At 37.2% G+C, this 23,160-nt stretch overlaps 2 protein-coding genes across 3 annotated transcripts in view; one reads left to right on the forward strand and one right to left on the reverse strand.

The window, feature by feature from the left end:
• EFL1 (elongation factor like GTPase 1) overlaps positions 1–9,101 on the reverse strand; it is a 196,461-nt gene extending 187,360 nt beyond the window's left edge. The window contains exons 1-3 of the mRNA XM_031955656.1: positions 8,996–9,101; positions 2,761–2,865; positions 1,387–1,454 (exon numbers count right to left, since the gene is read on the reverse strand). Coding sequence (XP_031811516.1) covers positions 1,387–1,454; positions 2,761–2,851 — 159 coding nt within the window. The 5' untranslated portion in view covers positions 2,852–2,865; positions 8,996–9,101. The remainder of the gene's footprint in view (positions 1–1,386; positions 1,455–2,760; positions 2,866–8,995) is intronic.
• Positions 1–23,160, forward strand: part of SAXO2 (stabilizer of axonemal microtubules 2) — a 90,332-nt gene that overhangs the window by 51,839 nt on the left and 15,333 nt on the right. The window contains exon 1 of one of the 2 annotated variants that reach the window (XM_023496642.2): positions 9,215–9,370. The exons of the other annotated variant lie outside the window; for it this stretch is intronic. Coding sequence (XP_023352410.1) covers positions 9,333–9,370 — 38 coding nt within the window. The 5' untranslated portion in view covers positions 9,215–9,332. Of the gene's footprint in view, positions 1–9,214; positions 9,371–23,160 lie in introns of those variants that run through there. 2 annotated transcript variants of the gene reach the window in all.

The raw sequence follows: 23,160 nt of genomic DNA on the forward strand, positions 1-23,160 counted from the left end.
TGTTAAACATGGTAAAAATATGTATAAATCCAATATAGGCATACATATACGATTATCTTGCTGTACAAGAAAAACCAGAATGATATTTCCAAAGCTACACAGGAGATTCTTGTCATTCTCTGAAGATAGATTCTACATATCTCTGAAAATAGTGGAATTAAACAGTCTTCATACTTCTTTACAAATAATCCTGCAGCCCAAGAGGTGATGAGTAAAATTATCACTGGAAGAAGAATTGGTACAGCAAAGAATCCTTTTCTGGACACTTTCTGCATCTATAATTCTGACCTTTCACCTGACCTCAAACACTAGGCACTATCCTTTGCCATTGATTTTAGCAGCAGAAAGAGTCCAAAAGAGATATCAATGAACACCAAGTAGCACTAAAAATGTAAAGCCAGATATAGTATTTCTCTGAACTTTTCCTGAACTTCCCTAATTTTAACTGGCTCTTGTCCTTTACATGTGCATCATTACAACTTACTCTTACAAAACCTAATTCAACATATTCCTCAAACTAACTCCTGCCAAACTCTCTATTTCTCTCACTAACCCTACTCTTCAATTTCCCAGGCCCTAAACCTTTGAATTCTTTATTTCTTCCCTCTTCTTTTGGCCTTCAATTTTCAATTAGTTACTAAATCATGTTTCCAGAATGACAGGTCATAAGGACCTTAAAGGTAGAACTCAAAATGATTCATACTTTAAAAATAATTGTTGTATTTATCCTTTCCTTTCCATCACTACTGTCGCCTAACCATCATAGTCCTCAATATTTCATGCCCTAATTCCTCAAGATTCCAACAAATCCTCTATTTGTATCCTACCCATAGAAACCTATAGACCAACCCATCTTAAACATTCATTTCATCCTGCTATTTCCAGTTCAAAAGCTTTTCATTGTTTCCTACTATACTAAGAATGAAGTTGAAACTTTTCATACCAGCTTTCAAGGTTCTTTTCAAGATAGTTTCCAAAATACTAACCTAAATAACTTCCCCCCAAAAACTCCATTCTTAGTAAGCTGGTCTTACTATTCTCCAAATACATCACATTCAGAGCCTTTGTTCATATTACCTCTCAATCTATTTCCCAGTGTTCCAACAATAGAAGGTCTATTCTTAATCACTAAACTATCTCCACAACTCTCTATACCATCCATTTTTGTACTTATATCAAATTCCTCCTCATATGATTATATAATTGTTTTCTAAGTGTACCGACTTATCTTCCTAGTAAACCATAACTTTTTTAGGATAAGAACCATGTTTTAGACATCTTTCATACATTCAAAGTGCTGAGCCTATGGTAAACACCCAATAAATACTTGCTGAACTAAACTGTGGAATCCTAATGAATATGTATCCATAAAAAAGAGTATCTTACCTTCCCAGCCAGACGACTGGAGATGATTCCATTGCTAGATATGAGGCAGTCTGCCAGTGTGGTTTTCCCTATAAATAAGAATAATTAAAGGGCATTTATTCTTTTTTTTTTTTAAACTGTAAATTACTTAGGGCTGAATATTTGACCACTGGATATGGCTTTAAAAAGATCCCATAGTTGTTACTAATAAGTGAAATTAGACCAAAATCTAGCACTTAAAATAAATTAACAAGAATCTAAAAAACAGTAGAGAGAGTGTTGGCCTTGGCCACGGAAAAACTCAAGTTTGAATCCTGCCTCAGAAACCTGCTACCTAGGAGACTCCCGGGCACATAGGACTTGATCTGTCTCAATTTTAGTAAGTTTTCCTTATTTTTAAAGTGGGCACAATAATAGGACTACTCTCACAAGATTGTTGTATGAATCAGAGACAATATTTGCAAACTTCTTTACAAATCTTAAAGTTCTGCTACTACAACTATGTTACAAAACACTGCAAACTATATAAAATGTGCCAATGATTTTCCATGAATCCTTAAAGCTATAGTCCAATAAAGAAAAAAGATAAGAGTGGTAAAGTAGAAAAAATATCAACTCTGGAGTCAAAGGACCTCCTGCAGTAAAATTCCCTCTCATTCCTCCTCTCACTCTGATTCTTTGATGTTGTAGAAATCATTTCATTTCTCTTTAGGATGTCAGAAGCTCTGTTTCCTCATGTATAAAATTAAAGGCATACACTAGAGATGGCTTCAGACATCTCTCTCAATCCTAAGGCAATGTTGTTGTTTGTTGTTCTATCATATCACTCAAGTTTGACTCTTTCTGATGCCATTTGAGGTCTCTTTGGCAAAGGTACTGGAGTGATTTACTACTTCCTTCTCTAGCTCATTTTACAGATGAGGAAACAGAGGTGAAAAGGATTAAGTGACTTATCCATGTTGCACAGCTAGTAAGTATCTGAGATCAGATTTGAACTGAGGAAGTTGAATCTTTCTGACTCCAAACCCAGCACTCTATCCATTGTGCTGTTCTATCCACCTAGCTGTTCTAAGCAATGATCTCATGATAATACTAAATTAAACCAAAGCTTCTTAAACTGAATGTTTCTATACCAATTTTATATGCCTCATAACTCGTGTCATGTAATAATTTCTTGGGCAAAAAGGGGTCATGAGTAGAAAAAGTTTAAGAAGCCCTGCACTAAACCACTACCATAACAGACCTGATGAAACTGCCTTGGATTTCTCTTACCTCTAGGAAAATTACCCAGTCTAATAGTATAAATTAAAACCCTATAAATTGCCCACGCATTAGTCACTCCTACCTCACACATTTTTATTACTCAGAATAATGTAATTCAAACATGATGCTTACCATGGTCCACATGAGCCAGTATGCAGATGTTCCTAATGTTACGGGTATTTCTTTGGAGTTGAATCATCTTATCCAAACTGTTGAGCACCATGGTCTCTTTTCCCCCTGTGGTTAAAAATTAAATTGTATTCTATTACAAATAGAGCTAAAGATAAAAGTTAAGAAAAATAATAAAATGTTGGTAGCTGACAAGTCAATTGTCATGTAATCAACATCAAAACTCAGTGTTAGTAGTTAATGTGATAGCACACTGTAGTCATTTAAATAGCTCAGGTACCAGAATGCCAAAGGCTACATAAAAACAAAGAATCACTGAGATGGGCAACTTCTGGGTAACAGATAAAGAACCATCACAGTATTCCTTCATTTCTAGGTCATGAATGTTTGTTCACACCAAAACATACACATGTAGGTAGATTATAAATCTGATAATTTGTGTCCAATCATTAAAATCAACATTTAAAATTGCCTCAAATATTTTTATCCATTAAAAACTGAACTGATTGCTCATTAATGACTTGTAAGTTCAATCAAAGTTCTGAACAATGCTGGATCTGTGTTCTTAGGCTGAATTCACTGATGCAAAAAGGATTTCTCTATTGAGGGATACAAGAACTCTATTATAAAAATATAAGGCCCTCCTTTCCTGGAGCCTCCAGGCAACTGTTAAGTAACAAAGGCAAGGCAGTATAAAATTAAACAGTGAAATACTAACTGCGTTGCTCCATCGCACAATAATAGTACTACTCTCACAAGGTTGTTGTATGAATCAGAGACAATATTTGCAAACTTCTTTACAAATCTTAAAGTTCTGCTACTACAACAACTATGTTACAAAATACTGCAAACTATATAAAATGTGCCAATGTTACTAACATACTCCATCAGTAAGGGGAAAAAATTCAGTAAAAAAATTTTTAGGCACGCACTCCCAATATATACATATTTACTTATTTATATATAGTATAAAACACAAATATTAAACTAAAAAAAGGATGAAACAAAAATTAAATATTTGATCTTAGAGTTATGATGGAACCATTGGACTTTAGGTATCTTTAGTATCTTCCTAAGACAATTCAAATGGAAGCAATTTGGTTTCCTGTCATGGAACTGATATACTGTCTAGGTTTCACAGGCATACAACCCATAAGGGTAGCACAATAGTTCTGCAGACCTTCAGTTTGATAGTCAGTCTAATATCATTTCTCTCCCAAACCTTCTTGGGGAACTTCCCAAATACTGAACTAGCTCTTGCAATGCATGAGTCCACCTCATCATCTATGTGGACATCCCTAGAAAGTATACTGCCAAAGTAACTTATCCATGGCATTCAAAATTTCTCCATTTGCTGTAAGTGATGGTTCCATGTGCAGATAGATGATGTGCTGCTGTGATCTGGTGAAAAATCCTTTTCTTGATATTGTCAGGCCAAAATTAGCACAAGCAATAGATAACAGATCCATATTCTATTGTCTCAGGTTGCACTGAGTGCATAATCATCTAAGAACAAAAAGTTGCCCACTAACTCTCCCTCCACTTTGTCTTGGCTTTTAGCCCTTTCAAGTTAAATAATGTAATATTAGTGCAATTGGTGATCTTTATATCATTTTCATTCTCACTAAAGGCACCTCACAATATCAGGAAAAATGTCCATGAGGGGAAAAAAACCCCCGAAGCATCTGGGTAATCTTCCTAGGAGTGTAAAGCCCACTGAGAAGCACCTGATGCAGCCACCGATAGTCTGGGAGATGATATGGTATAGGGATAGGTGGCAAGAATGTATTTGTACTCTACTTGTGTTCATACTCTTTGAGAAGCTTACCTTCTCAGTCTAGGGGGAGGCTAGAGGCTCACACAGCCACAAGAAGCCATCCGTGGATTTTGGGGATAGACGGGGAATTCTGAATTATAATAAAAGGGAGATGGGTTGTGTTGTAAACAATCCTAACAACCTGATATATGGGAAGGCTACGAATCTATCTTCCTATCCCACCCTTCACTTGGTTACATATCTTGAGGTCATGCCAAAGTCCAGCATATGGGAAAAGAACCACTTTGGAGGCAATGCAGGCAGGAGCAATAATTATTCTAAAAAAATTGGGGGAAATAGTGGGGCAAGAGGTACATGTCCTGGAAATTGTAAAGCTTCTGCTGTATTCTCAATAGTAGAGGAGTAATTAGAGAATTTGAAGAAGCATATTTTAGATGAGAAAAATAACATAACAAGATTATATTGAATATAAAGAGTCTACTATGTTTCAGGCCCGTGTTAAGTGCTGGGGATATAAAAAAGAGGCAAAAGAAAATTCCTTCAATCAAAGAGCCTACAATTTAATGGGCAGAGATCATGTAAATAAATACATACAAAGCAAGCTATATGTAGAAGATACCCATACTGAAATAGATTATACTCGAGGAACTATGAGACTAAAGACTTCCATGTTAGGAAGTAGTGAGAGGTGAGAAGAACCAGTGTTGGAAAGTCTTGATTGCCAGGTTACATAAATCATCTGGAAACTGTTATGTATAATGTTCACTTTAGACACTTTAATATAAAATATATCCCAAAAAAGCTCATTTATAGTTGAGGCAGACCTGGAAGAATTTAAAACTGGATTCAAGACAGTAGTGAAACAATAACCTGCAAAGATAATAAATACTGAACATGAGCAGTTTGTAAAAGTTCAACTCCTATATAGCTAAAAGTTCAGCCAATTTCCCGCTTCTGGACTCTCACCTCAAAGAATACTCTAGAGAATCTACAAAATGTAAAACATATTTTTAGGCCCTAAAATAAAGAACCCTAGGTTCTAAGCAAAATATATCCATCATTTTAATTATATTCTACTTATTAAGAAAAAGCAGCCCTTAAAGTCCACTCTTCCTTAAATTAAGCATAATATGGAACTTTTAAAAACTGCATTGTTTTCAATAAAATTTTATCCTCCTTAATTCAAAAAGCAGACTGCTATATTTTATTATTGCTTTTATTTTGTGGCCCTTTGTTTTTGTTATGTGTCAATGGTCTTTACCATTTCTTGTTTAAATTAATAGTACAAACAAGGCAAAAACAGTGTTTTCTTCATGCAGTCAATCTATAGCAAACTGACTAATCACCAGAATTATTCTTTAAGTATTCCTCTCTGTGTTCTGTATATATGTATAAAATTTTACTAAAATTTCTTTAAGAAATGCTTTAGTTTATGGATTTGAAAACAGTGCCCAGGATTTGGTTTCATAGTGGGTATTGTAATTTAAAAATTTGCCTTTCAATATCTTTTTTTCAGTGTAAAACAAAAAAAAACTTCTTAGTTTCTTCATAAGTTACCATAGAACTGAGTGTGGTTCACAAAACAGCATTTTTACTTTATGTGTGCTTGCATTTTATTTTCTTTCTCATTTTTCTGGTTTGATTTTTCTTGTGCAGCAAGATAATTGCATAAATATGTATGCATATGTTGGATTTAACATATATTTCTACCATATTTAACATATATTGGACGACCTGCCATCCAAGGGAAGGATGGGGGGAAGGGGAGGAATTAGAATACAAAGTTTTGTAAGGGTTAATGTTGAAGATTATCCATACATATGTTTTGAAAAATAAAAAGCTTTAATAAAGAAAAATTTACCATAAAGTGAACAAATCATCAAACAGTTTACTCCAAGTTTAGGAATGACATTTCAATCAATTTTCTCTCAATATTTTGCAAAGGAATCATGGAAGAACTTTTTTTAATTTTCTCTTTTGTTTATTTACAACTACTACAGTAGTAAGAATTTTAGTACAGTCACAGCCACTTCTGTTTAGAATTCGTTTTTTACTGCTAACATTTATGTCTACACATGAAGTAATTAAGTGATATAGTGAACAGAGTGCCAGGCCTAGAAGCAAGAAGACTCATCTTTGTCAGTTCAAACACTAAGTTAAGTGATTCTTAACTTAAGTGGGCAAGTCACTTAACCCCATCTGCTCCATTTCCTCAACTGTACAAAATGCCAAATTACTCTGATATCTTTGCCAAGAAAACCCCACATGGGTATTGAAGAGTTAGACACAACTGAACACTATTTACATAGCACTTTAATGTTTGCAAAAACTTTACAAACATGATTTCACTTTATTTTCATAATCACCGTGAGAGTCAGGTGCTACTTCCATTTTGCAGAGTTCCATTTTACAATATTTAATTGAGGCCAAAAGAGGTTATATAACTTGCCATCACACACCTGCTACCTGAGAATTAGACTCAAATCTTCTCAACTCTAGGTACATGACTAACTACTATGATGCCCAGCTTGCCTCCTTTGAAATGTACAGAGCAATAAATTTAGAAACTGATTCATCATGACCTAGAGACATTTACACAAATCTTTAACATGAGTCATTAAAGACTAAGAGAAGCAAGTTTTTAAAATGTCCACACAGGTAAAATCAAAATGACTTCAAGCGTTTTCAGTAATTTGCAAATTTTATTTTCACAATTGAAGCTTTAAAAAAAATTTACAATTAATTTGGTCCATCTCCGAAGTCATTTAACTTCTCTAGGATTCAGTTTTGTTTATTTAGTCAAGAGAGTTGGACTCCAAAGAACCAGAGAAAAAGCCTCTTAACAATTCTCAATTTAAGCCCTAACTACCAAATGGGAAGGAATATTAGAAGCTTAAAACTGCATTATTGACAATGCTTCTTAGTATACTAAGACTTTTGAAACAAGCTGTGTTAACTTCAACAAATTCTGAGAAGTCAAGTATAAATTTATGGTCTATATACTGTTGATGCCTAAAGTCAACTTCCTGATACTATGTCTGACTACTCTGGACCTTCTAAATCCTTATTACCCAAAAAAAAAATAAAAAATAAAAAAAAGAATCCTGCTGAATAGTTGACTGTAATCTAGGGAGAGGAGTTAGGGCAAAGTGACAAGATGAATGTAAAGGAGTTCAAGGGCTTTTTTTTTTTTTTTTTTTTTTTGGCCTCTGGATCCTCAGAACCTAGAATCATGGTATGATAGATTCAGAGGCAAAAATCAGGATCCTCTCCAGTGCTTAGTATAGTGTCCCACCATAGATAGCAAGCTATTAATAACATGATTGCTGCTGACATTAGAGGTCTTCCAGGATGAGTTAACCAAAATTCTGGTGAACTCCTTACAATACAAAAACACACACACACAGAAATACATACATACATATACATATACATGTGGCTTTTTCCGCGTCCCCAGTACTTGAGGCACAGCACACAATAAAACCCCACATAAATGAGTAATGGCTTCATCCCATTCCTGCGTACAACAGAATGCGTTTCAATGACTCGCCACTGCCCAAGTACTAATGTTTAGACCTTCAAAGCCTTCCACACTGGCTTATTTTTCCAAACTTGTATCATCAATCCCCTCCGATACACATAAATACCCCTGCCTAGCATGCACGTGCTCCGACGTTGTGTATGTGCATCTATAAACAGATATAAGCACCCATGCACATAAATTGATTTTATATAAAGCTCCACAGCTCCTTTTCGGTATATTTGTTTGCTTTGCAATCCTATGTAGTTTGTTTTCTGCATTTAAAAGCATTATTTTGGGAGAGCTCGTGGATTGCGCAGATCGCTAAAAGGGGTCCACGAATCCCCGCCACGTCCTCCTCTGCTCCCCCAAAGTTTAGCCGCTCGTAATCTCTCTCATCTTACAAGGGAACCGCGGGGCTCGGCGAGAGGACGGAGCACGGTCTGCCCGAGCAGGGCCAGGCCCCGGGACCCCAACACTGCCGCCCCTCCCGTAGAGCGCTCGGTTCCGAGGAGCGCTAACGTCCGCCGCGCCTCGCCGAAGTTTCCTGCCCGCCCGCCCGCCCTTCCCCGGAGCTGGGACCGCGGGAGGCCGGGCTGCAGGTGCGGCCGCTTTCGGACGGCGCTTTTGCTGGGGGTGGGGAATAAGTAAAGGAGAGTGAGCCGGGACAAGGGGGAGAGGAAGGCGGGGGAAAGGGGCGCAGGGGGGCACGCGGCGTGAAGGTGTCCCGAGCGGCACGCGGGCGCCGGCGTCTCACAACTTCCCAGGGTTCCCGGTCGCCTCGCAGCTGTGACAGCCTGGGCGTGCGCGACCTCTGACCCCAGCGAGTGACGCCGGACAGGGAAGCGGATCTCCAAGCGCTCCGGGAAGACGCTGGAGGCAGTCACTCTAGTCTGCCTGGCCTTGGGCCCCCCCGTCTCCCGGGAGTCCCCCCGACTCACCTATTCGCTCGGTTACAAATGACAAAAAAAAGCCCAGGAGCCGACGTCAGGCTCGGGAGCTTAGGCACCACCACGCGTGCCGGAGGAAACGCGGAGGAGGAGGAGGCTGTTCCAAACGCGGAACCCAAGGATGGGGGAGCTGGGGAAGGGGAAGGCGGGGGTAGGGGGCGTGGTGAGGACCGCGACCTTCGACTCGCCCGCCCCCTCTGACGACGCCGGAAGCCCGCCCCGTTCGTAGGACGCCGCGGCCGTCACTAGGCAGCCCCGGGGTTGCTGTGGTTACGGCCGCGCTTCTGGAGCGTTGGAAACAGCCCGGAGGAAGGCTTCGGCGGGCGAGATGACGCTCCTCTGTTTGTGCCAGATTTGCACTTGCGGGTAAGGGACGTTTGGAGCTGCGGTGAGTGCGGGGCCCTCTCTCCCGCCGCCCGGGATCGTCCGACGGAGCTCTCTCCATCCCTCCTCTGGAATCGGCTTCCCTTCGGCTCCTCCGTGCGCTTCCGAGCTGCCGGCGCGCCGCCCCACGCGTGCTCTGGGCGTGGGGCACTCCCCCCTTCTCCCCCGCCCCCCATGCCAGGGTCTCGGCTCTCCTTCCTGATCCTGCAGCTTTGAGCCGTCCTTTTCCAGGGTCTCAGCCCCTCTGGTCCCCTCACCCCTCCTTCCTGACGCTATCGCACTCAGCTGCCCGACTCCGGCGAATTCGACCGTTTCCCGGCCCCAGAGACCCCTTCCCAGACTCCTCTGGTTTTCCTCCCTCAGAGCCTGTCAGCTTCGTAGACTTCCTTCAGCCCCACTCTCGCTAAATTCGCCCCCTTCCCCTGAGAGAGCCGAGTCGTCGTCCTTGACTCTAGAGCCGCCTTCTTCCCGTTGTGGGAGCCGGCCAGCCAGCCCCCTTTCCAGCTCCCACCCCCTTCAGAGACCCAGGCTACCCGGTGTTCCAGGGACCCTGCAGCCTCCTTTCGGAACTTAGCCCCCTTTCCGAATCAGCTCCGCTCCGGGCAGCCGCACCCATGACTCCCCCTACTGCGGGGACGGAACCCCTTCCTGTCCCTCCCCTCCCCCCACCTCCCTTACATTCCAAAAGCTCAGTTTGTAACCTGCACCTTATTTTCTTTTTCTTTTTTTTTTTTTTACTTTTTTTTTTCTTTTTTTTTTTATTTAATAGCCTTTTATTTACAGGATATATGCATGGGTAACTTTACAGCATTAACAATTGCCAAAACGTCTTGTTCACTTTTTCACCCCCTCCCCCCCCCCCCACCCCCTCCCCTAGATGGCAGGATGACCAGTAGATGTTAAGTACATTAAAATATAACTTAGATACACAATAAGTATACCTGACCAAAACATTATTTTGCTGTACAAAAAGAATCAGACTCTGAAATATTGTACAATTAGCTTGTGAAGGAAATCAAAAATGCATGTTGCACCTTATTTCCAAACCCCTTCTCTTCCCTCCTAATTGTCAATGGCCTGGGAGCCAGTGCCAGTTTCCTGACTCCGGACTTGAGCTCTCCCGTTTCAAAGCTCTGCCTTCCTGAGCCATCGCACCCTGCAGTTCTCCTATCCTAGGCATCCAACCGCTCCTCTATCTTCAAGGGACCTGTCCCAGTTCCGATTCCCCTCAACTTTCAGGACACAGTCCACTTTCCCGAGCCCTTAAACCTTTCAGTTCTCTTCTTCCAGACAACCAACACCTCTCTTTTTCTCCCTTCTTGTAAAATGTAAACTTTTTGAGGTCTAGAACGATTTCATTTTTACATAAAAACTGTTTGTTGAATTATATTTCCCGAGGGCCTTCCCCCATTGGGTCTCCTATGGATGATACCTCTTTGCCAATTTAATTAATATATTTAGTCATTAGTTCCATGGATCCAGGCTCTGTGCCTGAGTACCCTATATCTTTAAGCATTACTGTTCCATTAAAGCCCAGGGTTTGTGACCTTAGATTTTTTTTTCCCCCAAATTGCCAAATTTATATCAACTTCTCCCAGAATTCTGTTCAAATTTGTTTTTTTCTGCTTCTTGAATTTCTTGAAAACTTTGTCCTTTATTGAAGTCCAACCATATTCAGAGAGATTAGGAAAGGTACTTTTCTTGCCTTAGTTCAAATATGAAGGGTATTTTTTTAAACACTCAAATATGAAGGTTAAGCTGTATGTATTTTTTTCTTGTTGGAATCATCTTTTCAATAAGCTTGAAAATGAAAATTTCTTCCCAGTTTGAGGAAATAGCCAAGACTCCACCTAACAACTTCCTATGTCAAACACAGTCACACCTAGTTGCTTTCTCCCCACTGTTTACCTAAGGTTTTAATCAGCATATGCTAAATAAACAATATTATAAATGGACCATTTAATTTATTGTTTCTACTCCTAAGTCATGACTACTTCCAAATGCAATACAATTGAATTTTATGAGAAAATGGTTTTTCACAAACTTGTTTCTCATCAAAAAGTTAAATATAACAATGGACCAAAGATTATTTAGGTTATTCCAGTCAAGGTTATCAAATATTTTCTGGGAAATTGTTATTATATTTCATTTTTTTTTAAAAATGCAATAAATTCTCAACTTTTTCTCACCTTTTTTTGTATGTGTTTGTCTATCTTCCTTTAAAATTCTTTATAATTCTGTGTGTTTCCATCTGTAAGCATTAAAATATGGGATCATGTACAACACAGATGGGACAAGATTTGATTCCCTCAGTTCATAATACAAAGAATAAAATAATACATAAGGATATTTGTGAATTTTTAAACAATCTTTTGTCACTGGTTAAATGCTTACAATAATAGAATTCAATTTTTTAGCCCAGGCATTGGTAAGTATATGTTTTACTAACCACATCCAATTATAGGAAGCACTTGATAATGTGTATTATTAGCTGGCCAATTCAACTGGCCTCTTCTCCGACTCAATATGCTCTTCTTATCTATCCTCAATTAAAATCCTAGTTTGTGCTTATTATGAAGCACAAATCATCACAAAAGGGCAACTAAAAGTTATAAAAGTTAAGATATAAGTATTCTGAAACACTTCTACTAAAGTTTTCTGGAATATTTCATGATGGTATAGAGGTGACCTGGTGTTGTCACAAACTATGCCCGAAGAACATAAGATATAAGCAGATCTCATTGTACTCAGTGGCTTCAAATGTGGGTTCAGGAGAAGACTGACTTGTTCTGAGGACCAGCATATCTGAGTTTTCAGAGCCTCATTACCCAAAGGCCACCCATCAGGATTATTTTTTTTGGGGGGAGCCATAAAATTTGTGAAGACTATTGAATGAAATGGGATTATTTTCTGTGTTGGTGAAGGGAAATGTCACACTGATGAAAGTATGGTTCCTTGAAACATTAAATATTTAGAGATGATCCCAAAATGCAAAATTTTGCAAAAGGGCTACAAAATTTCATTTAAATGGACCAAATGAAAATAATTTGGAATTCATAGATTCATCTATGCCTAAATGTTGTTGTAAATCTATTTAAAGTTTCCATAAGACAAATGTAAAGCAGCAATGAGCTAATTACTAAGTGAATATTAAGACTGGGGGGGGGGGGGGGGGGGGGGGGGGAGAGAGACAAAAAATAGAGAACTTTCAGTTCCATTGATTACAATCCATTAAAGGCATTGTCATTGTTGAAATTAAAGATTATAGGCCTATAGGAGGAACTACTTTTCAAAGTCTTAACTAGCAGGCAGGAAACTATGACTGTTCCCAGAATGCTGCTATCCCTGCACTTTTCTCATAACTTTGCAATGGCCCACTGTCTCTGTTCCTTTCAGTGCCATCCCTAAGAGCCTAAGGTTCACCTTTTCCCACTGCCAGATTCTGCATTGGTCACTTTCCCATATCCATTGTTGACTAGAAACATGATTTAGGAGCAAGTAATTGAGAGTAGAAAGTTTCTGTGGGTTCATTATGATAGAAGCAGCTCTCTTCAACAGAGGAGCTACATTCTTAGGTATTGGAAGAATTGGTAAGTATGATTGGAGAACAGCAGAGATAACTGTAGGAATAGAGAAGAGCAAGTCTCCTTTTTTTCAAAAAAGCAAAGACCATACAAACCATAGTTCAATAAACTTGGCAACCCTCTAAAACTTATTTATTGGAGAGAGATTTAATGAACTAGAGAACAATTAGTAACCACAGCTTCAGGAAGAATAAATTATGCCAAACTAGTATTTCCTTTTCTAACATGGTTTCTCAAGTAGTAGAACACAAGAAATAGTATAAATACAATTTACACAAGTTTTAAGAAAGCCTTTAACAGAGTAGTTCTTACTGTTTTTGTGGAAAAGATGGAATATAATAGTACTATCAACTCAACAAGTAATCATTAATGGTTGGTGGTTAACATGTATGAAATGCAAAACTTTTTTAGGTGCAGTGTCTCAGAGGTCTATAGTAGTTAGATCCTGTAATGTAACACTTTAATCAATGAATTGGATCAAGGTATAGATGGCAATCCTCAAGTAGAGTAAATAAAGCTTTGAAAGATATCTAAGAGACTTGAGTAACAAAGTCAGTACCCAAAAAAGTATTACCAAGCAAGAAAATTGAGCTGAAATAATATAAAATTTTATCTTTACCTTCAAAAAAGCTGTTCCAGATATAATATTGCTTCACATTATTGTGCCTTCCAAAACCCATGAATTCTATTGCTCACAAATTGCCTTCATGTTGAAACTGTTCTTTTCCCTCAGATTATATTTGCTAATGTTTTTATATGTTGTTTCCCCTCACTAAAATGTAAGCTCCTTGAGAACAGGTTCTATTTTGTTTGTATTCTTAGACCCTGGCACAGTGCCTGATACATAGTATGTACTTAATGAGTGTTTTGGGTTTTTTTTTTAAATGATACAGGCCCCCAAAAAACTAATGCAATTTTGGAGTACTTTAAAATGGTTCAAATTTCCTGGTTAGACTGTAGCCAATCCCACTGTACCGTTATGCTCAAACGCATCATGTGCACATGTGTGTACACACGTCTGTGTGTATGCAGTTCTGAGCATTATGTTTCTTGAAAACCATTTTTAAAATGGAGAGCAATTAGAGGAAGATAATTAAAATGGCTAAAGGCATTAAGTTCATGTTCTATGAATATCTTTTGAAGTTATGAGAGATTTTTATCTTAGAAGAGAAAAGGCTTAGGACAGCTATAGAGTCACATTTGTGTAACTGCAAGGGATCCAAAAGGTCATTTATGCCAGTCCTCCATTTTGCCCATGTGGAAACAGGTTCAGGGCAACCTATCCAATGTTGTATGGGTGGTGGAATCAAGAGATAGGTTTTAAATCCGAGGCCTTTGTCTACTGAATCAGTGATCTTTCCAGGACACAATTACCTTTAAGTATATGAAGGACTGTGATGTGGAAGAATTAGATGTGTTTTCTGGCCTCAGCATGTTCAACTAAGAGCAATGAGTAGAATTAACAAAGAATCAGAATTAGCCTTCATGACAAAAGAGCTGTCCAAAATGACACATGTCATTTTAGAAGGTGATGGTGACCTCAGAAGGTCAGATGACTGTTGAGTGTGTTGTGATGACTTTTTTGGTTGTATGGGTTGGACCGGATGGGCCTGGGGTCCCAACTCTGATATTCTTAGATTCTCCCCAGGATTTGGGAATTTGAAGATCACTGAACATGAGAAGAGGGACTAGAATTAAATTCTTGGGGATGGGAGGGAGGGAGAAGACAATGGGAAAGTACAAAGGAGAGCAGCAGAGGGAACATAATTAGTGATTTAAATACTTTCTGAAAAATGAAATTTCTGAAATGGTGATTGCAGGAGGAACTCACTGATCAGAGGAGGGGGTTTCAGTGATGGGGGGATCTCAGGGTGAAATGAAAAGCTGTAGAATGGGAGTTAAAAGGTTACTGTGACGTGACAAAAGTCTGGCAAACTATAAAAAGAACTATAGGATTCTAGTACTGGTTCTGCCATTAGCTGTACTGTGCAAGTGCTTAAAATTTTTGTTCCTTAATTTCCTCATCTTTTAAATAAGAAGAAAACTTACATCATTGTTTCTCACCTACTCCAAGTCCATAGGCCAACCCTATTCATGTATAGGGAACAGCTTGCTCAAAGATAGAGATAGAAGATAACAATGTACATGTGAGCAACAGCAAGGAAGCCAAGTTAGTTGAACCATAGACTGGAATACTTCTCACTTCTGCCTCTCAGAAGCCATAGCTTCCTTCAAAACTTAAGTCAACTTTTGCCTCCTTCCTAAGAACTTTATCAACCCTCCTACTAATATCCTCCCACCCATGTGTGTGTACATGTGTGTGTGTAAATAATCTGTGTATGTATGTGTACATGTGTGTATGGTTTTGATACAATGATTGCCCCTTGAAAGCAAGGACTACTTTGTTAATTTTATTCCCAGCCTACTACAGTCTCTGGTATAAAGTAGGTGCTTAATAAATGCTCGTTCATTTATCATTTGGTAAAAAGTATTCTTAATATTTATTGTTATTTATGTCATCATAATTTACATATATTATATTCAAGTATTCCCCAAGTGAAGGCTCACTTTGGTAGACAATCTGCTGTCTATCATATCTTCCTGTGTGAAATTAAAAATTTTAACTTAAGTGTGTAATTCAGTTCTATTAAATTTCACCTTCAATTTAGCCCTATGTTCTTGATTTCCAAGATCTTTTTAGATTCAATGTAGTGAGTTAGCCATAAAGCTTTGTATCATCTTTACATGTTATAAATGTGTCATCTTTATCTAAGCTCTTGATAGAAATATTAAATATCCCAGGTCCCTAAAGCAATCTACTGAAACTTCCTGCAAAGTTATTAACATAGAATCATAGATCACTAGCTAAAATGTACCAGACAAATCATCTAATCCAAATTTCTCATTTTACATATGAGAAAACTGAGGGCTAGAGAGTTTAAGGGATTTACCCAGATTCATCAAATAGTAATTATAAATAGTAGAACTGAGATGAAATTAAAGTCCCATGACTCACTCTTTCAATCACCCCATAGTGATTATTTTTTGTTTGTTTTTTAGTATATTTTATTTTTCCCCAATTACACGTTAAAACAATTTTTTTAAACATTTGGGTTTTTTTAAGTTTTGAGATCCAAATTCTATCCCTATCTTTCTATCCTTCCTCTCTAAGATGGTAAGCAATCAGATATAGTTTATACATGTACAATAACTTAACATTTTAATATTAATCGTTATATCCAAGAAGACTTAAAAAGAATGAAAGTGAAAAATAGGCAGGTAATATGCTTGATCATTGTTCCTTTGGGATTTTCTTGGATCACTCTATTGCTCAAAATAGCTAAGTCGTTCATAGTTCATCATACAATATTGCTGTTACTGTGTACAACATTCTCCTAGTTATCAGTTTATGTAAGTCTTTCCAGCTTTTTCCTGTTTGTCATTTCTTACAGTACAATAATATTCCATTACAATTATACACCACAGCTTGTTTAGACATTCTTGAATTGATGGACATCCCTTCAATGTCCAAATCTTTGCATCCACAAAAAGAGCTGCTATAAATATTTTTGTACAAATATATCCTTCTCTCAACCTTTTTTATATCTTCAGGAGATAGATTTAGTAGTAGTAGTGCTGGATCAAAGGGTATGCACAGTTTTATAGCCCTTTGAACATAGTTTAAATTGTTCTCCAGAATGGCTGGATGGATCTATTAGTGATTGTTTTGAGTCCAGCCATTCAGTCTAAGTTTTTTTCTCAATAAACTGAACATGCTCTCCCAAAATAAAAAATATGTTTCAGCTTATAACCATCTTCTTGCCTCTTATCACAAATTCTAAGGCCACTTTCCTCAAATGTTTCCATGCAAGTTTCTATTTGCTGTTAAGAATCAGGTATAGGATAGAAATTTCCTCTTGTTGCTTCTATCTTTCTAAGGATAAAGAAATTATCATTAAGGCAAGTCAAGACATTATTAATTATTCTAATTATGGTTAAAAAAGTATGGTTCTACATGTCTACATATCTACAGATAATTAAAGTCCCCCATCATTATTATATCACATTTAAATTCTAGACTTGGCCTGTGACTTTTTGCTTCTTCTGTCTAGAAAAATATAAAAATTCCTCCCCATGTTCTTTTCCCTTTGTAAGGAGCAAAATGACTGCCAAATGAAAATGAAAAACTCATTTATTATCAATGATTATATAAAATGTCATGATGTTTTAGTTTTAAATAGTACAATTAAATCTTAGTTGTTTACATGTAGATTATCTCCTGTGAATTATTTACCATATATTTTTCATTTTAGATTACTTTTAATCCTCACCATCCAGAAGTATTTTCCTTACTTTCTACTAATATGTGTGTAGGTGTATTTACATGTTTATATATTCATAACTAAGATGGCAATAATCCCATTTTCTGCTTTGGTCAGACCATAAACATTTAATTCTGGCATCAATTTTTAAGGATAACAATTTGCTTCAAAATATTGAAAAGAGCACAATCAGAATTGTGAAGGTATTCATAGTCATGCCATATCTAGAATTGTTTGAATGATGGTTAGCCTACAGAAGAGAAGACTTAAGGATAGGAGGGGTAGGAGATGGTATGGTGAGAATATAACAACCATCTTCAGGTTGTTAGGGCTGTCTCTTGATGGTTCAATTTAACTTGTTCTGATTGATACAGGATGGACTAGACAGCTCCATATCTCTTAAGGTATTTCACGTTCCTTCTAATTAAAAAATTTTGGTTCACTGTCCAGCATGTTTCTCCTTTCTTCTTGAATATTTATAATAAGGTATAAGGCTTCTATATAGATGACAGTCTTTTGACATATTTCATTTCTTGCTCCTAAGTCATGTCTTCCAATATATTTTTTCAGTATCTTTCTCGACACCCACCTTTTTATGTTGAAATGAAAATTAAAATTATAAGCTAATTTTAATTTAAGGAGTTTTTAATTCAATTCTTAATGGATCATTTTCTCTATTTATTCTCTGCAAAAGTAGATAGCCTTTTTTCCCAAATGTTCATCTTAAATCCTGAAACATAAGAGTATCCCATAACATGATACTTCTTATTGCCTTTGAGCAGAAACTGAAACCAGTTCTGGGTGCATTCCCTTAATTTCTATTTTCCAGAAGAACCTATGAGCCATTCTTTCACTTTCGGTCTTTTACTTTATAGCAAGAATGTCAAGATTGACAAGTTTTAGTTTCTCCAGTAATAGGTTTGTTTCTTGGATAGCATACAAGAATTGAACTATCATTCATAGTACCTACAATTCAGTTATTGTTTTACAGAAAGTCTAAGAACTATGATTCATAGGGCTTTCTGGCCTGCTTTCTCTACTGCTTGCCAAGATCACAGCAGATGCAGAAGTGGGTCACATGAACACGAGGGCTGTTTTGTTTTTGTTTTATTTTTTCCAGAGCAGGCCCTTGAGTTTTACTATAACTGATTTAAATAAATCTGGTTACATGATTACTATATATATCTAGATGTTGTATAATGTCTCTGTTTAGTTAATTTAATGATTACGGTAATAACCGAAATCTAACTTGCCTCCTGTTAACAAAGATTTAAAGGTATGAATATTATGCTTATCAAATTTGAAGATGACAGAATAACTATAGTCAATTTAAATAAGAAAAAAAACTTGATTTTTTTTTTTATACCAAATATAAGAATACTCCAACTGTGGGTTTGGGAGTTTTGGTCTTTTGGAGTTTGTTCAATTTTTTTTTTTTTTTTTTTTTGGCTAGAAGCAGTTACTCAGTAACATAGAACATATGTATCCTCATTACCAAAACTAGGTTTATAAGAGTAATTAAAAGAGGAAAATTAACATAAAAACTTGGATTTAGAGAAAATTTAAATAAAACATGCAGAATACATTTAAATAATAGTCCTTGCATTTTGAATTACCATATAGCTTAATGGTTGCAACTAGAAAGTTTTCTCAAGATATGGAAGGAATTGAATGTATAGTTGATTTAGACAAATGAGATTGGATTGATGTCATTATAATCTCTCATTTAGTTGCTTCATTTTCCTGAGCAATTTTGAATACATCATAAGATAAAGTTTTTATATGATAAGCAACAGAAACACGAATGTAAAAAATGATAATAATCAAGTCTAGGCAATAGACAAGCGTAGATATGATGCCAGAATATTTGATTGAAAAATAACAATGGCAATTAAATATCCAGATTTTTTTCTTCTGCAGATTGACAGATATCTGAATGACTCCAAATATCCATATGTTTGGCTAAACATCTGGAGATTATCTAAGTTTTCTATTTTTCATCCAGATGTTTTTTCCTCATCATTCAGAATAATTCAGATTCAATCAACCAACAAATTCTGATTTAGTGTATTTTATATTCTGAGAACTATAGTAAGGCCTGCAAAGCACATAGGCATACGTGGTTCCTGATTCGGAGGCACTTACAATATATTTGGGAAGAGAAAATCAATATACACAAACCAAAAGATTAAAAAATATATAAAACTAGCCTCAACTATATTACTGTAAGTGACCTTTACCGATTCAGTTGACCTTTCTGAGCCTCTCTTTCTTCCTCTGTAAAATAATGTTTATTCTGCATAATTTCTAAGCTTCCTTCCAGCTCTATCCTGTACGAACCTACAGATATGAAATTGGATAAATACCAATTTTTAATGCTTTTTGAGATGAGGGTGGGGGAAACAATGCAAGCTGAGGTAGGCAGAAAATGCTTCATAATGGAAGAGATCTTTAGCTGACTTTTTGGACTATTGGTAGAGAATGAAGAACACCTTTCCAGATGAAAGGAATGATGTAAGTAAAGGCTCTGAGGTTTTTGTGTACATTGAACATCCACAGCGTGATAAGAAGACCTGGAAGACCACAGCACAGGACACTGTGGAGAATGATAGGAAACAAAAGTGGTATGGAAAAGGGACTAGAAAAGATGAAACTGCCAAGTCACAAGGATCCACGTCAGTATGAAGAGGACCTGTCTTAAGTTTAACAGAACATTCATGAGCATGAATGAAATACATGAGCAGAAATATGGCAAAAGTAACAAAAGCCACTCAAAACTACCCTAGAAAAATTCATCCTATTTAACAATAAGATAGCTAGCCCTAGCTCTTCCTATCCATTCAAACAAACAACCTAGGGGGTATCTCTCCAAGCTTGAGGTATCCTGGAGCAAGATCTCCTATTGTCTGTGCTTAGTTAAAACCAAATTATCTGAAATATATTAATATCAAGAGGTAAAGGGTGATATTTCTTGAGTTATACATAAATGTTTATACTCAATCTTATTTTAAAAAAAATTAAAAAACATACTTCCTACTCTTTCCTAAAGTAAATTTATAACCCAAGTTGATGTTAATAGAAATAGGATGTAAGAGGAGGGGGTTTCCCTAAACAGATACCTAATAATTTATTCCAGACTAATTCTATCACATGATTTCAAGTGAATATTAATACAAGGTAAAGAATCAATGGTCCAAGTGACAGAATTAACTCATAAGCTTATAGTATGAACTATAGAAACTTGTAGTATGAAATATGGCTACAAAAGTTCCATGTCCATGGAAGTAGTAGTAAAATCCACTTGGGAAGGAAAAAAAGGAAAGAGCATTGAATCAAGCATCAAAGGAACTATATTTAAATTATACCAAGGATGTTTATTAGCCACATGACTTTGGGAAAATAACTTGCTTAAATTTCAAACTTCAAGAAAATTTGAAGTATGGACTAGATAGCCTCATTGAGGTCCTTTCCAACCCTAGAACTAGGATCTTATGACTTCCTGTAACTAAAGAAAAGAAAATGCCAAAGGTAACCAATTATTCCCAAAGGAGAACCAATTATATTCTCAAAGAAAATCTGTTACCAATGTGGGCAGTCAAGGTTCTTACAGGGCAATATGTCCTAATTTATAATGTGCCATCACGATTATATATAGGTCAGCTCAGGTATACAGAAGTCAAAGGAGACAACAGAAAAGTACTTTAATACTTTGCGACATAACTGGGCTTGTGGCTACCTGCCATAATATTAAAAAACGGGGGAGGAGGGATGTGGATGTACCAGGGTTCTATTGAATATATTAGAAACAGGGATCACAGTTTCATGAATTTGCTCAGAGACCTGATCTGATTGTTTCAGAGTAGCAAGATGACATTAATGAGAAATCAATAAACATTAAAAGCCTACTATGTGCTAAGTGCCAGGGATACAAAAAGAGGCAAGGAGCTCACAAGCTAATAGGGGAGACAATAAGCAATCCAATATGGATGAACAAGGGATATGCAGAATAGATAATTAGAAGGCACTAGAATTAAAAGGGGATGGGCTATGTAACATTGTCAGAGCTGCTTTTTAGAAAGATTAGTCTGATACCTGAATCGAAGATGGATTGGATGGAGAAGACACTTATGGCAGATAGATCCACCCTCTGTGCCCTCCCAAACCCCAGTGACTATGGCAGTAAGCCAAGTCTGAGGTGATGGGGGGTCCTAGAGGGTAGTGGGATTAGGGCAGGGAAGGAGGAGAGCAGAGGGCATAGAAGAGAGATATTATGGGGATAAAAACTAGGATTGACCACAAATTAGATGGGGGGATGAAAGAGGGGAGTCAAGGATGGTATCTTAAGTTGCCAATGTGGAAGACAAGATCTATGAAAAAAGGGCTAGGAAAGGCTTCTTGTAAAGGCTTTTAACTTGGAACTTTAAGGAAGCCAGGGAAGCCAGAATGTATGTAGGGCTGAGGAGAGAGAGAATTTCAGGCATGGTGAGGGCAATCAGAGGAAATGACTGGAGCCAAGAGATGGAGCATCATGTTCATGGAAAAGCAGAAAGGTCAACTAGTATCCCTGGAAGGCTACATGACAGGGAATAGGCTGTTAGAAGCTGGGCGGGGAAAGCTGGCGATGAAGGATTTTGAATGTCAAATGGCATTTCCCCATTTTTTGTCTCGACCACTGCTAGATGACTCAAGAGAGAAAGTGCTAGAAAAAGAGCTGAGTCCAAATTCAACTTCAGACACTTTGCTGTGTAACTCCAAGCAAGTGATTTAATGTCTGTTTGCCTCAGTTTCCTCATCTGTAAAATGGGGATGATAATAATACCTACTTCCCAGGGTTATTGTGAGGATATAAAAAATATTTGTAAAGCACTTTGCAAACCCCAAAGCACATGTTCCTTATGTGTTTGACTGTACTTGTAACATTTATGCATCTCTGCTGATGGCTGGTTTTATTTATGTTAGTATACCCAGGGTGGTTTATGGAGGAAATTTTTACCAGCTAACTGCACAAGGTAGAGGGGATGTTGCCTACTACCCTAAATCAACAGTGTTCCCACAATTCCTAAATTAAGACTTTACCCTAGGATCAACTTAGACTTCCAGGAATCCAGATTCATTCTCTATCTGCCAGAGAATCGTCGCCAAAAACACCCACAAACCATTTACACTGACTCATGCTTGTCTACAGACTTTTAACTCTACAATCAATTTCTCTCATCAGTCTCCCCCACCAATGTTCAATGATAAACTTACAGTTTCACAAGTGATCTCTAGATCTTTAATATTTGTAACACATTCCCAAGAACCATGGGCATTCCTATATTTAAGCAATCTCTTATATAGTCTGGGGGTTGCAGAGACAACTTTGAATAACTATTCAAACTATATATATATAAAACTATAATCCCTTAGGCCTTCAACACACTCATCTTTCAAGTCCAAATTCCCCAGAGCCTAACACTAAACATAATGAATTGATTTGGCTTATACACACTAGAGATATTGGTTAATGTTAGGAGAAATCATGGAGCATAATAAAGCAAGGGAATAATTAATTCAGCAGGAAACACTGGAACAGGTAGAACATTTATGTCATAGTAACACAGGCTTCAGAAATGGAAGGTGCCTCAGAGATTATCTGGTAATTCCCTATACTCACATACACACTTAAACCACACACATTTTACAGAGAAGGAAATCGAGTCCTAGAGGGAAATAATTTGCCTATTTGACATTTATTATAAATGGCCTGGTACTGATTATTTTTTCATTCGTATGTAACTAGAGTCCCCTTAAGTTTCCCTAAGAATTGGCTACTTTTTCTAAGTTTGGTATGGAATGTTTTTGGTACCTGGTTATGCAAACCATG

Source organism: Sarcophilus harrisii, chromosome 2 (genome assembly GCF_902635505.1).
Source record: "Sarcophilus harrisii chromosome 2, mSarHar1.11, whole genome shotgun sequence".
Classification (NCBI taxonomy): domain Eukaryota; kingdom Metazoa; phylum Chordata; class Mammalia; order Dasyuromorphia; family Dasyuridae; genus Sarcophilus; species Sarcophilus harrisii.